The 18,150-nt window shown below is 33.1% G+C and overlaps 1 protein-coding gene across 4 annotated transcripts; it reads right to left on the reverse strand.

Annotated features, from left to right (window-relative positions):
- Window positions 1-2,268: 2,268 nt before the first annotated feature.
- On the reverse strand, window positions 2,269-13,644 carry LOC111394528. 4 transcript variants are annotated; one of them, XR_002702631.1, is made up of 4 exons: window positions 13,127-13,644; window positions 10,040-10,451; window positions 2,905-3,027; window positions 2,269-2,727 (listed from the first exon to the last, which is right to left on the reverse strand). XR_002702631.1 is itself a non-coding variant. In XM_023020381.1 (3 exons), exons 1-3 carry the CDS (start codon window positions 13,460-13,462, stop codon window positions 11,048-11,050), a joined length of 495 nt encoding a protein of 164 aa, XP_022876149.1. In that variant the 5' UTR covers window positions 13,463-13,644; the 3' UTR covers window positions 10,784-11,047. The 4 variants fall into 4 exon arrangements, 1 of the variants encoding a protein (XP_022876149.1); XR_002702633.1 differs by lacking the exon at window positions 10,040-10,451; XR_002702632.1 differs by lacking the exons at window positions 10,040-10,451; window positions 13,127-13,644 and adding an exon at window positions 3,143-7,045.
- Between the last annotated feature and the right edge of the window lie 4,506 nt (window positions 13,645-18,150).

Here is an 18,150-nt window from a genome sequence, read left to right on the forward strand (position 1 = left end):
CACAAAACCATAGTCAAGTGATACATCCTCCTGTAATCTATGATGGTCGGACTCTCCAAAAATGGCGAAGTATTCATATCGACTGACACGGGATATGTGTCAAATTCTCGATTTTGAACTCGGACACGGTTGGAAAAAGGAGAAAACAATGGACAGTGGAGTATTGCTTCTAGCTTCCGTTTGAGGTGGCAACAACCCTTTGTTTCGAGTGCTTTATAGAAATGTGCAGATATTTAGAGAAGATTGCAGCAACATTTGCAGCAAAGGGAAGAAGAGAGTTGGAGAAGACGACCTGTTGAAGAAGACAACAACCTGTTGAAGAAGATGAAAGGTTGTGGTTGTGTGTTAAATGGGCTTCTGTGGAGCCCAATGAAGAAGTTAAAGAAATGAAGGAATTTTAATTTTCAATAACCAGTTGGGCCGTCCTCTTTTTTTTTTTTTATTGTTATTATTATTTTTATTAGATAAGTTGATGCATGTGTACATCTATTTTAATATATTGAAATTTTTTTCATATAAGATGGGATTTGTCTTTACATAAAATAAATATACTAATTTCTATATGTGTCTACATAGACATGTACATTATTAAAAAGTTACGTGACATATCATTTTCAAATTGATAACCTTAATTGTTCATATTTATCTCCATAACAGATTAAAAATATTAATTTTTTAATTCTACAAAAAAAGAATACAAATAAAATTGTGCGAAACATAAAAAAGAAAAGAAAAGTGACGAGTATTTCACATTCAAATTTTAGCATATTAATTCAGATACAAGACACAAAAAACGTATCATCGTGTCACTTTTTAATTTAAAGTAAAATTTGAATTCATATCCATAATTAAATTTTCAAACGTCGATTAAGAGGGAATTCACATGAGATAATTTACGGTTTTTTTTTTGTTTTTTTAAGTGACGACAACTAAGATCTTATATCATGTCACATTTTTATTTTTTATTTTAATGTAAACCACTGATTGAATTCGTATTTAAATTTTTACAAACACCTTATATGCATATCATTAATGTATTCACAAAGAATTCAAATGAGATGGACTTTTGAAAAGAATCTATTTCGGCTTTAATTTTAAATTGATTTCAAATTATAATCCTATTGTTAATCACGAGTTCATTTTTCAACAACGAATATTAGTTAGTTAATTTCATCACGATAAAATAATACAATTGGTGAGTAATTAAATCACCGTCTATTTAGAACTCGATCAACTTATCACCTATACACGATGCTAGTCAATTTTATGCTTTTCAATGTATGATCACACAACTTCACATAAAGGTCCTTAATCGTAAATATCCTAAATCATATCGGCTCCAACTAATTTTAATCTTTGAAAGTAAAGTAAAAAAATGATGAGTAGTCAAATTTCCGTCCACATATAATTTGATCAGCTTGTCGTCTATGCACGATGATAATTGATCTTATTCTTTTAAGACTACGCTTACACAACTTCACATAAACATCCTTGATGATAAATATTATAAATCATATTGATCCCAACTCATTTGAATCTTTAAAAGTAAAATAAAAGATTGGTGAATAGTCAAATTTTCATCTATGTACAAGTTGAACAACTTGTCGCTTATGCATGATTCTAGTTGATCTTATTCTTTTTAGAGCGTAACCACACAACTTCATGTTAAACACCCTTAACAATAAAAATACTAAATCATATTGATCCCAACTCACTTAATTTCTAAAAGTAAAGTAAAAAGAATGGTGAGTAATCAAATCTCCGTCTCCATATAATGGTGAGTAGTCAAATCTCCGTCTACATATAACTCAATCAATTTGTCACCTATGCACGATGTTAATCAATCCTATTCGTTTTAGTGTGTGATCATACAACTTCATGTTAAACGTAAAGACATAAATATACTAGATCATATTGACCACCCCAACTCATTTTTATCTTTAAAAGTAAAGTAAAAGATTGGTGAATCGTCAAATTTTCATCTACGTACTACTCAATCAACTTGTCGCCTATGTACGACTCTAGTCATTCTTATTCTTTTTAGAGTGCGATCACAATTTCACATTAAACATCCTTAACCATAAATATCGTAAATTCATAAATATTGATCCCAATTCATTTAATCTCTAAATTAAAATTACTATAACGAGCCCACGTTAAATCTCGTTAATATAACGTAAATAAAATTAATATAAAGTTATAAAATTAATACTAACTAAAAGAATATCCAATAAAACGAAATGAAAATGTAATACAGATAACCTAACCTTTATTATAGAATATTAAATTACTAACCAACCATTAACAATTAATATTGGGAGACAAAACATTATGTATAGAATAAATTACTAATCGAAATTAACAATTAAAATTGGGAATACAGAAATCAAGCTACCAATTTTTCCTTTTCCATAATTTGTACCAGACTTCCAGATTCTTCACTATTGTATTAAGGCTTCGTATTGCAATCTGACGTAGTAGCTTCATCTTAATATTAATCACGAGGTTCATCTTCAACATATTTGCACCAGACTTCCAGATTCTTCATATTAATCACGAGTTCATCTTTAACATAGTTGCACCAAACTTCCAGATTCTTCATATAAATCATGAGTTCATCTTCAACATATTTCTGTTCATTTTCAACATATTTCCACCAGACTTCCGGATTCTTCATATTAATCACGAGTTCATCTTCAACATATTTCTCTAGTCAAGTTCATCTTCCTGTACAAGAACATATTTCTTCAACATCTAGTCAAAAAAATTCCAGAATCTTGCATATTCCTAATTTCAAATAATGAGTCCATCTAACTCTACACTAGAAACACCTCAACGACCATCAAATCTTCGTGCAAATCAACTCAATGATAAGCCACTATGGAACCATGTGAAGGTACTCACCACGTCAGTAAGCAGAGGTAGAAACCAGACTTGGAGTTGCAACTATTGCAGCAAAAAGGTGGTTGGATCTTACACCAAAGTGAAGGCTCATTTGCTAAATCTTCCAAATCAAGGAGCTGAGTGCTGTAAAGTAATAACATATGACATTCATCAATCAATAGGGAACACGAACAGGTCGAGAGGAAAAAATTACAAGATGAGGTCATTGAAAGAAAAAGGGCAGAATATATCTCATTACCGAGTGCTTTTGATTTACTGCAGCAGAAAAGGAAAAAAAGAGGAGACCTTGGACCTCTAGAAAAGACCTTCAACATGGCACAGAGGGACATGACTGACAAAGAGGCACCCAGAATGTTCTTCGCTAGTGCATTATCGTTCAACTTTGCAAAATCTTCTTATTTCAGATAGTTTTGTAGAACTTTGGCCAACGGTAACTTGGCTGGTTATACCTCTCCTACTTATAATCGATTGTGTACAACGTTGCTTCCATAAGAGAAAGAACATACCAATAGAAAACTTCAGCCTATTAGTGATTTATGGAGGAAAAGGAGAGTGCCTATTGTTTCTGATGCTTGGTCGGATAAATGAAAAAGACCTCTTATAAATGTAATGGGAGCATCTACAGGTGGAGCCATGTTTCTTAAAGAAATTAATGCAAGTGGCAATATAAAAGATGGAGAATACGTGACAGCAACATTTATTTATGCAATCAAGCAAATTGGAAGCTCAAATGTTGTTCAAATTATAACAGACAATGCAAACAACTATGAAGCTGCTTAGTTAAGCGTTGAAACAAGATATCCTCATATCTTTTGGACTCCTTGTGTGGTACGTAGGCTGAATTTGGCTTTGAAAAGTATATGTGATCCATCTGAAAAATCACCACAATATGAATATTGTAAGTGGATTGCTGATTTGGTGAGTGATGTGGAAAACATTCGTAATTTTATTGTTAATCATAAAATGGCATTAGCTATATACAATAAATATTCTAGGTTGTGTTTGTTGAGGGTGGCTGATATAAGATTTGCATCTATTATTGTAATGAGTAAACGGTTAAGAGAAGTTAGGCCAGCCTTTGAAAAAATGGTGATGGATTCAGATTGGATAATTTATAGGGATGGAAGTAACGAAGGCAAATCACAAGAAGTGAAACATGTGCAGTAAATGATGTTTAGTGAGATAATTTGGATTATTTTTTATCTTTCACCGAGCCTATTTATAATATGTTATGAGTCGCTAATACTGATTCTTCAGTTTTACATTTAATATATGATATGTGGGATACAATTATTGAAAATGTGAAAAAGATAGTATTTGAGCACGAAGGGATAGATTTAATTTTTGGATCAGATTTTTTTGATGCTATTCACCAAGTTTTGGAGAGTAGATGGAATAAAAGTAACACTCTTTTGCATTGTATGGCACACTCTTTGGTTCCTAAGTATTATAATGAATCTTGGCTTCAAGATGGTAGTAACGGTGTTCCAATAATTGTACCACATGAAGATCAAGAAGTTTCAATGAGTAGAAGCAAATGCTTCCAAAGGTTGTTTGAAAATCCGGTTGATTTGAGGAAAAAATATACTGAATTTGGATATTTTTTTAGTGGGTCGGAGTATTTCAATCAGCCCCATGTTATTGACGCAAGAATGTACAAAGAGCCAATCTCTTGGTAGGCCAATCATGGTTCTTCAATACCTTTGTTGCAATCTCTAGCATTTAAATTGCTCTCGCAACCGGCATCCTCTTCTTGTTGTGAGCGAAATTGGAGCACGTATTTACTCATCCAGAGTATCAAGAGAAACAAGCTGGCGACTAGTAGGGTGGAAGACTTGGTATTTAGTCATTGTAATCTTCGACTCCTGTCACGAAAAAAAGAGGAGTACAAAGATGGGCCAACAAAATATTGGAATTTCTGTATGTATACCATATACTCATATTCTTTGTTTTTTTCAGATATCTAATTTTTTCACATTAATATTCATATATCTATATATTTTGTAGGTGGAGATCAAATTGAATTAGATGGAAAAGGTATCATTGAGATGGCGGAACTATCCCTTGATGAGCCATAATTGGAGGCAATTACGTTTGATGAAGAAGAGGAGTAAAGCTTGATCGGGAATGCTTGTTTAGTTTTATTTCAAGTAGAAAACTTTTTACTTTTTATGTTATGACATTTTAGATGTTTAGCTTTATTTTCGATTGTGTTTTGTTCAAATTTGGATATTATTAAATGAAACATTTGTATTGTGGTAATTTTGCTATTTTGCTTTAATATTGTGGTTGTTTACTTTAATTGAATCATTTTTTAAGGAAAAATTTATAAGACGTATCCCCGTACCTGTGTTCAAAATTTGGATCCTTTTTAAACGTGTCCCCATATCTTAATTTTTAAAATGAGAAGAATTTGACTCCTAGATATGTACCCTATCCGACACCCGCACTCGAGTCCGACCATCATAGCCTGTAATCACCAAAGGCACATTCCCTATCTACCCCTATGATCACTAGGAAAGTCTCACTCGAGATGCCAAAACATATCATATAAGCATATCTCATATGCCTCGTTACCCTAGTAATGGTCAATAAAATATTTTATAATGCAAATTCATTTTTCTAATTATGTCGTGCATTCAAGATTTTTAACAATGGACATATGTCATGCATACACGTGCAAATGCTCATGAACGGCATGCTTAATCATAGTCATCATATGGTATTCCATGATCTCCTTATCAAGTTCATATAATTGTTACAACAATACCTATATAGAGAATATTTCACAAATACTATGTTCTTCCATCGTAGTTGTAAATGAATTTTCACTTACCTTTTTCCCTTTGTGTGTGATCTTTCTACTAGGTGTAGGTCAAGTTACTTTTTCACCTACCGTCGGAAAACAACATGTATTGCCATATGATATTAAACACGATCCTCAATTCGATAACCCTAACACACACATGACTCCTTACTATGAACATCAATGCCAAAATAAATCAGATAGTGTTATTACTTCGAGTTACCAATTGTACCTCAAAACAATCCATAAATTTCATTATTTTCCTAGTCTAATCATGAATGTCAACGAACTCAAATTGTCTCTAACAACCTAACACTAATTAAAATTAGTTTTCCAAGCCTTAGAGATGATTAGTGAATACGTAAAGGCTAAAACTATGCAAACTACCAAATTGGACAGAATCTGTTTTTAAGTTTTAGTAGGTGGTATATCCTGTTTCATTCATCTTTTAACACCCTTTATCACATTCATTCCTTCATAAACTTTTACCAAGCTTATATAACATATATGTGCAGGTAAATATTTATTAATTCATCACAAATAATCGATTTACAGCCCGAAAATCAATCCTTTTTACTGAACACCGAATCAAGAATTTTAGTATGGATGTTTTGACTTTCACCTGGATTAACATACCACAACTCATATTCTAGCCTATTAAAGATCATTTATATGCTTGTAACTCATGTATAAAATATTTATATTAATATATACAAGTTATACTCAAGTTATTATCCAAAATCAAAGGTTGAATAGGCAGAATCTAGCAACAATACAATTTCTGTCCTCAGTTGTTTCACTCAATATATCTCCACCAATTTTCTCTCTTTTTGCCATAATAACATCCCCAACATATACCAAGTAATTTCAAAGGCTTAAGAGATTGTAACACCTTCAAAAACAATGAAAATAACCTTCAAAACCGTGACCTAAACTTACCTATCTAGAAATTCAGTTTCCAACTTCTTGTTTGAGTGTTTCTAGTTTTTCCTGTTTCCTTTGTTTTCTCTTCCACTTGGAGTCACTTGGGGATAACTTGAAAGGCTAAATAACTTAATAAGAGTATATAAAGAATCTTGAAGGGTTGGGGTTGTGACTCTTGCTTTAAGGATTTAAGAAAATGTTGCATGCAGCCACATTAACAAGCATGACATGTGTTAAGCAGGAGGTGGCTTCATGCAGCAAAATTTGACTTTTTCCTTATCATATTTGGAGCCATAAGTGACTTGTACGATATATATCTATCCTATGTGAAGTACTTAGGGGTTAGGAGACGTGATGGGGGGTTTAAGGTTAAACAAATTGAATGTGAAAATTACACATCTCCATGCATTAATTAGGAGGTGTCTTCTTTTAATTAAAATCTGAATTTTATATATTATTATTATTATTATTATTATTATTATTATTATTATTATTATTATTATTATTATTATTATTATTATTATTTTATCTATCCTTGGAGAAGTTGAATAGAACTTAGGAGGTAAGATACTACATGTATGAAGAGTTTAGGCTTGATTAATGCTCAGGAATAAAAGAATTGACCATTATAACGACATGTCAACAAGCATGGAGTATACTAAGCATGAGGTGTTTTCTTGTTGTAAAAGTCTAATTTTCCATCTATTTTGGTGGGTACAAATCAAGTGTCCTAGACTTATTTTAATGTGTTTATAGCCTATATTACTTGCCCTAAGAACACAATATGTTTTATCGGTTCTTTGACTCAATTACTTACCTAATTGATACTCGATCTTAGATCGTTTTCAACGATTTGCACCTTGATATTTATAATGTCCAATGAACCTTATAATATTGTTGTGTGATCATGTCACTTCATACGTCATGTCCCAAATATGTAAAAGACTTAATTAGGGTTAGGGTAACCATGATTAATTGAATTAAAAGCGTGAATCTTTACCAATAATTTAGACACTTTCAAGGTATAGTTGTTTAACACATCAATAACTAACATCTAGATTAACCTAAATTTCTACTTCAGCTCAATGTAAAATTCACCACTTAGGTCGGGGGTTGAAGATTAATACCATATAGACCAAGTATGTAAAATGAAGTTCGGGGAATTACAATTGAGTTATTAATTCTGCACGAGCTTTACACGGAAAATTCCCGTTTACAGAAAAATGTCGGTTAAGGTTTAGCCCATGTTTGGTAGTGCTTAAATTTTGATAAAAGTTCATTAAAATTATAGTCGAAAAGTGAGTAGAATGTTTCATTACTCACCCAACTTATACTATGGCCACGATTTACTCATCAAACTGGTTCTCAATGATCACTTGTCTTTGAGACATTGCCATCATTCGCCAAATTCTATTATCCTCGTTGATGATGCGTGTCATGAAAATCCCACATGATATGTTACGACCATCAAAAAATTACAACTCAACCAAACCATCCAAACAAAATATTTCATTACTCATCAATCTACTTCTCAATGGTTACTCATCTTTGAGACGTTGCACTCCATCCATCGTCCATTAGATTCTGTTCTCGTTGTTGATGTGTCGAACGAAAATTCCATGTGACAAATTACAAACGTTAAAAAAAAAAATTACAACTTAGCCAAACCATCAAATTCACCAAAATTGCCATATATGAAATGCAACTTCCATGGCCCCATAAACTTTTTTAAGACCTAATTGTTCGTTCACAATTTCATCCCCAAAAAAATCTTAGCCCCCAATTCACTCATCTCACCCACATACATTTAAATTGTGTGCTAAGACAGGGTCAATCGTTGAAAAAGACTCGAGAAGTTACTACTTATAAAGTCCTATCCCCAATTTTACCATCTGTCCAACATCTCTCTAATCCATTTTATCTTGATTATTTTAAATAAAAGGTTGATACAATTGGCAAAAATTGATTAAGTAATTTACAAAAGATGATAGTAGCAGTACGCATGCTTGCATACGATTGTCCGTTTGACCTCCACGACGAATATGTTCAAATAGGAAAGAGCATTACAATTGAAAGCCAAAAAAAAGCCTCTTTGTGATGCTGTAATAGGAATTTTGAAGAAATATAATTACGAAAACAAAACAAACATGATATAGAAAGGTTTCTAAAAGAAGGTGAGGTTCGAGGATGTCTACGTACAATCCGTAGTCTAAGTTGTATACGTTGACATTGGAAAATTGTCCCATAGCTTGGTATGGCACACAAACTTATGGATTTAAAAGAATTTATACTCTCATTTTAGAAATTGTAGCTTCACAAAAATTTATGAATTTGGCATGGCCTTTTGAGAGAGTGTATCTTTACAGAAAGATGTATACATATGCGAAAACTAAATATTCACTAACAGTTTAGATCAAATCTATACCAACCAAGGATATATGTCAATAATTCCTAGGTTCAGAGACTATTTAATTTGCGAAGGATATCAATCTTAAATGAAATGGACAACTAAGTTTCTTAGTCTTGCAAAGTTAACTTTCTATCATATGTTTTTAGAAGTCTATCTACTTAATATTTGGTCATGGATGTAAAATATTATTGTACATAAGCATGCATATAATTCGAGAAGTCTTTCTTCCACATTCGTTTTCTCACTTGTGAATGCAGAGATTGTTCCTGAATTCTCACAAAGGAGGAACGACAAACATTTGGTAACAAGATGTGTCGGTCTCATAACAATGTTAACTAAAGCACAGCACCATCAGTTTGACCGAAAGAAAATTGGCAATGAGTTGGACAACTAGCGCCAAACAACAAAACTTTAATTCACGGACCAAAAGCAAGGAGCTAATATTTCATAAGCAATGAGCTCAAAAATCTCAAAGAAATAGCAGAAGAATTCCTCAACTCAATATTAACACTACCTAAAAATAAATTTAAAAAATAGCAAAGCCACCAACCTCTGTCCCCAGAAAAAACAAATGATGAAGTTGGGCTGAACCAGAATTGATGAAATTACAAGACCCAGAAAGCTAATGATAATTCTATCCCACACATCACATGCAATAGGAGTATTATTGCAGAAGATTTTGTGGTGCTGATTATTTTCTACCGCTGAATTATGTTCAGAGCGCAGAAGAAATAAAAGCTAAACATACCAAAACAGTATCTTTACCATGTAAGAGGCGCCTGTTAATAATTGTCTCTTTTCTATAGCTGATGCTTGTTATTTATTTATGCAGTTAGTTTAATTAATTCATCAGCTAATGAATGATGACACGACATTATTAATATAGAAGGGTTTTGCCGAACCAAATTATCTGGTTGAATATAGGGGTTCCCTTACATCATATTATAGGATTTTACGCAAACAAACAAAGTATAAAAGCATGATTTGTTGTTTACCTGAATGAAAGAATTAGCGATTGAGAGCTGTGAATTCTCAGGATGCATCCACACTTGTGCATACAATCCTACTCTTGGTGATTCAGCTGTGCATGTAGGCAACAATCCATTTTTCAAGTGCCCCTGGACATATTCTAGTGGTGCAAAAGACAGGAGTCAGGTAGTCTCAGTCTTGCTGGCAGTCGCAGTGTGAGAGTTCGATTCCTAAGATATGGAATTGTGTGGACACCAGTATATAGGCAAGCTCTTGTTCCCTGACTTGTTGGGGGCACATCTCACGATTTACCTCCCTCATAGTGCTCTAGGGACTAAGCGGTGGAGGCCCTTAAAGTTGGGGTTCAACCTTTTTTTTAACAAACCCTTTTCAAGGCGAATTATCCGCATTACTGCAGGGATTTAAAGAAACAGGAACCTACAAGGTGACACTGATAACTTGTGATTGGTTCAAGTCAAAAAATCAATTTTTTTATCGTTACTTAACATAGTCGATCATCATTTTTTACTTCTTCATTCACAAGTGAGACTCACTTTTTCTTTAAAGGTCAAAAAATTGATTTTCATAATCAGTACCAAACATGACCTTATATTAGTTTTTAGGTATAATTGCAGCAACGACTCCATGTCTTTGAATTTTTTGTAGACTTTACTCTAATTTTCAATTTGTGTCATCAACGATCTCAAATCTTTGAAATATTAGCACCCGAAGTAAAAAATGACGGATAACATGAATTCTACCGATAGTTAATCTGAAAAATAGAAAAATTAGATATTTTGACCATTTTAAATAGGGACATTTTAGTCACTTAGAATAAAACAAAAATAAATAAATAAATAATAAAATCCTCCATCTACAACTAGTCCATTTCATCTTCTTCACTCACCTCACCTCACTCCACCCCACACCTACGGCCTTCAAATAGACCTAAAACCTAAAAAAACCACCTCCACGCCGGTTATCATTAGCCACCTCAGCCCATCCTCTTCCTACCCCTTTTTGTCCCATTCTTATCAGCACTGCCCTTTTGCCCAATTCCTAACAAAGTCGAACTCAACTTCACAAACATCAGAAACTTTTTCTGCCAAAGTCATGCTCGAATTGCTTCTGGTACAACAGAAAGGTGAATTACTCTGAAAGCTCTGAAGATTTGGGGTCCATCTTAATAAAGGTCAACCTTGTTAAGAGGAGTGTCCCAATTCTTTATATATTGGTCATTATTTCGGTATTTTTACCGATGTGGGATTATATTCCCTTAACATGCCCCCGCAAGATGGTGGCTCGTTTGAGCAGACCAATCTTGAAATCCGTGTGCTCATTTTTAGAGACTTAATCGGATCGAATCGCTCGTTGGAGCTTAATGGGCTCTGATACCATGTGAAGATTTGGGATCCATCTTAATAAAGGTCAACCTTGTTAAGAGGAGTGTCCCAATTCTTTATATATTGGTCATTATTTCGGTATTTTTACCGATGTGGGATTATATTCCCTTAACAAAAGCACTTGGCCTCGACCTCAAAATCTCTCCATTTCTGAACCAAGGAAGAAACACCTCATAAATTAGGAATCTTGATCGAAGTTTGAGAATGTTTTGGAGAATTCTCCCTTTTTAATACTGAGAAGCACCCAAAGATACATGACCATGGCTTTGGAGTGGGCGATTTGCCATTGGGATTGATAAACCCATAAATCAGCATAATCGATATGATGATGAGGGTGCCAATTCTCATCTGAAATACTGGTATTAACCTGGTCATTGAAATTGTTCTTGAAGGGTGTGGCGGTGATTGATTTCGCCGACTTTTCATCCCTCCTAAGTGCACAGAGAAAAGGCGACAAGGAGGCAACAAAATACCCTAGAAGAAGCTATATTGTTTTATGAAAATTTAAACCCATTTAGTGCGAATGGGTAGAGAAGAAGAAGAAGAAGAACCCATTTAGAAGAGATGGATTTTTGTTGCTAATCAGTCGCAAAATCCTCATTAAATGAGAACAATAACAACAACCCATTTCTCTCTCATCTCTCTCCGACCATTTTTTTCTCAAATATATTTTGATATGCCTCAATTGGGAACTTGTTCATGATTAGGTTTTGGACACGGAATTTTTCCACTGTAGAATTAGCTCAAACATGCTATTTTTATGCCTTGATTCAGTTTTTCTATCTATTATTTTGTTGCAGAAACATTAAGATGAGGTGGCTGATGGGATGGCTTGGAGGTGATATTTCTGGGTTTTGGGGTTTATTTGGAGATAGGTAGGGGTGGGGTGATGAAGGGGCAAATCCAGAATCAACGTTCAGCTAGGGCGGAGGTTGATGTTGACCGTTGACCGTCGACAATCAACGATCGTAAAAGCCCGGTCCGATCGGCGGCCGATTGTTTATTAAAATTTGATTAAATAATATTAAAAATTATTCAATATATATGTAAATGCACTAAAATGTAGAAATTATATACATATAAAAATATAGTTCAATACAACCCAAAATGCCCCACCTTTCATTATCGAACCCATTTGTCCCATTACTTAGGGCCCGTTTGGTAGGAATTTTGAAAATTGATTTTTTGACCGTTAGAAGAAAAGTGGGGTCCACATGTGAAAGAAGAAGTCAAAAATTACGGCTTGAATAGTAAAATAACGGTCAAAAAATCAATTTTTTGGAGCAAAAAATCCCTACCAAACGGGCCTTTATTTACTTTCCAGTTTCCATCATTTATTAAAAGCCATAAACACTTTATAAAAACTTAAATCAAACCTCAAAAGGACAAAACTATTTTCAAATAAAACTTAAAATACCGCAAATCTCTAAACCACTCAATTGAAAACATCACAATAAAACCAATTTCAACAAAATTCCCAAATAGTAAGTAAGTTGTAAGCCTAAGATGAAGCAATTCAAAAATCAAAACCCTAACTAAAAATCAATACCAAATTACCAATGCGCGGAGAGAGAGAGAGAGAGCATAACAAATTACTCAAAAAAAAAAAAACAATAATTAAACATAAACAATAAGCATGCCCCAATTTAACGTCATACTTGAAAATTGAAATTGAAATCATATCACAAATTCACGATTCGTATTTCGTACCAATTGGCCACGCACCATGCCGGCAAGGAATTGGATTTGGGGGAAGAAGTATAACTCAAGAAGGTTTGACAAAAGGAAATGAAGAATTGGATTTGGGGGAAAGGGGAAACTGATTCTGAAATCGACTACAACTGCGGGGCGCTGTACTGTGCGGACGGACTGCTGGAGAGACAGGAGAGTGGAGTGGACCGTGGAGTTAAATGTTAATGGACCTCTGCCTCTATGGTAAATAGGTAAGTGATCTGGTTTTCTAACCATTTGGGCTTTTAATTTATTTAAAAAAAAAAAAAAAAAAGGCCCAACCATTCTCCAATTGAATTCGACATCACAGTCCATAGCCGGAGCAAGGGCGAAGTCTGTAAATCATCGACTGCCATCACAGCCGGTGCTACACCCGACGGAGGTTCTGACGAATCCAACTAGGGCGGTCGCCCAAGCTGGCCAGTGGCTAAATTCGCCACTGGATGTGAGGTGAGTGAAGAAGATGAAGTGGGTGTGGAAATTTCCTTTTTTTTTCATTTTTCTTTTTTTAAGTGACGAGAATGCCATGTTTAAAATGATAAAATATATTCATTTCTTCCATTTTTCGAGTCAACTAACAATGAAATTCGTGTATTCTGTAATTTTTGACTTCGGGTGCTTGTTTTTCAGAGATTTGTTACCACTAGTGACATAAATTGAAGGTTAAGATAAAATTTACAAAAAATACAAAGGTTTCGGACCACTGCTGCAATTTTCCCTAGTTTATTAACATTTTGCCAAATGTATTTATTAGTACATTAGTTGGAGAAATAATGGAGGGAATACCAATAATTGAAATTTTTTTTTTTTTAAAATATTGCACTAATTCATTCTTGAAGTTAAACTATAAGAAAAATTTATTCAAATTAAGTACAAAAATTGATGGGTAATTGGCATAAAACACCCCTACCTTTAAGGTTTATTGTGAAAAACGTCAACTCCTTTCATTTTTTTTGACAATTTTCCCTTATTTTTACATTTCTTTGCGGAAAACATCATTTTCACCATTTTAATGTAAAATGACCAAAATACCCTCCTATTTAAATAAAACCCAAAAATAAAGAATAAATTACAATCTTACTTCTAAATGTTTTAAAAATTGCAAGTGAGTCCAAATAATTATTAAAAAGTTTAATAGCACAAAACGTCCCTACATTTGGTCTATAGTGTGAAAAACATCCATACGTTTCAAATTGTTGAAGGGGATTTTTTCGCAATGAAACGTCGAAATAGAGATGAAAACTCAAAAAAAAAATGAAAAGTTGGGACGTTTTTCTGCAAGAAGTGTCAAACGTAGGGATATTTTTTACTATTAGCCTTTATTAAAATATTAAAAATAACAAAAACTCTCTCTTCCCCCTCTCTCTTCTCTGCAGTCCCATTTAGAGAAGAAGAGAAGAGAGAGATAGTTTTTTTAATATTTTAATAAGGCCTAATAGCAAAAAAATCCCTACTTTTGACACTTCTTGCGGAAAATGTCCCTACGTTTCAATTTTTTTGCGTTTTCATCCCTATTTTCACATTTTATTACGAAAAAGTTTATTTCAACAATTTGAAACGTAGGGACTTTTTCACACTATACACCAAACATAGGGACGCTTTGTACTATTAGGCCTTTTAATAATTATTTAGACTTACTTGCACTTTTTAAAATATTTAGGAGTAAGATTGTAGTTTATTCTTTATTTTTCTTTTTTCTTTTTTGGTTTTATTTAAATGGGAGGGTATTTTAGTCATTGTACATTAAAAATGGTAAAAAAAACAACGTTTTTCTCAAAGAAAGATGGAAATAAGGGCAAAAATATCAAAAAATGAAAGGTGTGGACGTTTTCCACAATAAACTTTAAAGATATGGATGTTTTGTGCTAATTACCCAAAATTGATTGCTTGTTAAGTCGTGACATAGTGACATTTTGATGGGAAATACATGGAAAAGGCCTAAATAAAGAAGTCATTTTTCCAAAATAATCTTTGATTAATTTAGATACCTAAAATACTTCTCCTTTTGAATATTGCATAACAAGTTAATATAATATAGAAATCTTGCATTTTAGTCCTTAAAATTAAATATTACTTGATAGTTTTATTGTTTATATATTTTTTTGATTTATTTGATTTTTGTTCGCTCTCAGTAGCACCCCCTAATTGGTATCAGAGTCATACAGACATGGAAATTAAAATAAGAAAAATATATAATTATTATAAATTAGAAGAAGGAAGAGGAAGTTATATATTTTTAAAACCTATTTCTAATAAATTAAAAATAATGAATAAACAATAGTTAAAGATTTACCTAAAGAAATAAAAGAACAAATATTAGAAAAATTAATAATAGGATTGATAAAAGAAATATATATGCATGAAAAATTATTAAAGAATATGAAGATGAAGAGATTAATTTATATTATAAAGAGAAGTATGACGGCAAGTAAGAATACTGATTTGAATTAAATAGATTGCTTATAAAAATGAAAAAAATACAAGAAGAAATACGAGATATAATGTTAATACCAGAAGGAATAATAGTATCAAATAAAAGAAATTAATAAAATTAAAATGTGAAAGATTAAGACTTGAAAGTAAATATTTTAATATAGTAAAAGAAGAAATGGTAAATACAGATATAGCTAATAGAAGATTTGGAATAATAATAGATAAAAAAAAAAAGATAAAAGATGTAAATTGACTTATATGTTAGTAAGATGGCCAGAAAAATTTAATATGTCAATAAGTGAATATATGGAAGAATTAAAGTTATTAATAAAAATATTAAGAAATGATGTACAAGATTGAAAAAATGAAGTAAAAGAAACAAGAAATAATATAAATAGAAAAAGAAATGATTTGAATAGGAAAGAAACATATTGAGAAAGAAAATATAGTAATAAAAACAGGAAATATGGATGACGAATTTAGAAAGAACATATTACCTAAAATATTAGAAGAAGAAGAAGAAGAAGAAGAAGAAGAAGGATCTAGAGAAAAAATATTAGAAAATTTTGATCAATTAAGTTTAAGTGATATAAGTGAATACCAAGTTTTAATGAATATTGGAGGAAAACCTACTCCAATAGGAATCTCTAAACAAGAATTACAAGATTCAGATGAAAGTTATGCACCTATATATAATAAGCCATGTAGACAATTTTATGATAAAGTAAGAGATAGGTAACCACCTAAAGGAAATACATATAGAGATGGTTTGAATTAAATGATAATTATGATAAAGCTAATAATCATGGAGGAATAAAATTAGATTTAAATTGTAAAATAGATACTAAAATAGTCTTATTAACTTGAGCAAATTCAATGATATTATTCTTTTTATATAATAAAGATGACATATGAGTAAATATTGAAAGAAAAATAGATTTCTTAATAGCATCCTTTGAAGGAGATGTTAAAAATTGGTGTGAAGGAATAAGTAATGATATAAAAACATTAATAAAAAGAAATGTACAAACAGAAATAATAAAATCAAATAACAAACAGAAATGTATCCACTCACTACTACCGGGAGCTTCATCAAAGATTGTAAAATTTATATCAAGGCTCCAGGAGCGTGGAAGATTACCATAAGGAGATGGAGACACTAATGATCAGGACAAATGTGGAGGAGGATAGCGAAGCTACCATGGCTCGGTTTCTACGTGGATTGGATAGAGACATTGCAAATACAGTGGAATTGCAACACTGTGTGGAAATTGAAGACATTTTACATGTGGCGATGAAGGTAGCAGTTGAAGCGAAAAGGAACAGCAAGGCACCCATCTGGATCTTCGGGTTCTAATCCTTCTTGAAAATCGAAGTGGGAAAATAACAAATGAGATGGGATTACTGCAAGAGGAAGAGCTGAGGTACCAAGAGGCAAGGAAGAGGGTGCTAGCAAGCCTATACCAAAGGGAGAGACACAACCATCCTGAAATAGGGACGTCAAATGTTTTCGATGCTTAGGAGTAAGGTACATTGCTTCTCAATACCCAAACAAGACGACAATGATTCTATGAGACAACGATGAAGTGGAAACTAAAAGCGAAAGTGAATATAAGGACATGCCAGGATTGGAAGATGTTGATGAGGAAGATACAACTGAGTATGCAATTAATAGTAGTTTGTTGGTCACGAGGTGAGCTCTTAGTGCTCAAATCAAGGCTGACGACTTAGAGCAGCAGCGAGAAAACATATTCCACATGCGGTGTCACGTTAATGGCAAGGTATGTAGTGTAATAATTGATGGCGGTAGTTGTACTAATGTAGCTAGCACTAACATGGTGGAAAAGTTGGGCTTAACACTATTAAAACATCCTAGGCCTTATAAGTTACAATGTCTGAATGAATGTGAAGAGGACAAGATGACGAAAAGGGTGTTGATTAATTTTTTCATTGGTAGATATCAGGATGATGTAATGTGTGACGTTGTACCTATGCATGCGGGGCATATTTTGCTGGGAAGGCCATGGCATACGATGGGAAAGCAATGCATGATGGGTATAGGAATAAGTACAGCTTTATAAAAGATGGGAGGTCTATCTCTCTTGTGCCATTAACACCAGCACAAGTATATGAGGACCAAGTTCAATTGAAAAATGAAGAAGAAGCAAGAGTGAAAGAGTTAGAGACACAGAGAGAAAAGAGTAAGGTGGCCACTAGAGGGGAAAAAAGAGTGGGGCCACATGAGAGAAAAGAAAGAGAGTCTTCCAAGAGGAGAGAAATGCCGAATCAAAATTTCTTTGTGAGAGGGAGTGAGCTGAAAAAGGCAGTAGTTGAGAGACAACAAATGATATTGTTGATTTACAAGGAGTCACTCCTCAACTTTGAGGAGCATAACACATCCCTCCTTAGTTTGACTATTTCTTTGTTGCAGGAATTTGACGATATATTTTCGGAGGACGTGCCTAGTGGGTTACCACCCATTAGAGGAATTGAGCATCAGATTGATTTCATACCTGGCGCTGTCATTCCGAACCGACCGGCTTACCGGAGTAATCCAGAGGAGACAAAAG

Source organism: Olea europaea, chromosome 5, assembly GCF_002742605.1.
Source record: "Olea europaea var. sylvestris chromosome 5, O_europaea_v1, whole genome shotgun sequence".
Taxonomy (NCBI): Eukaryota; Viridiplantae; Streptophyta; class Magnoliopsida; order Lamiales; family Oleaceae; genus Olea; species Olea europaea.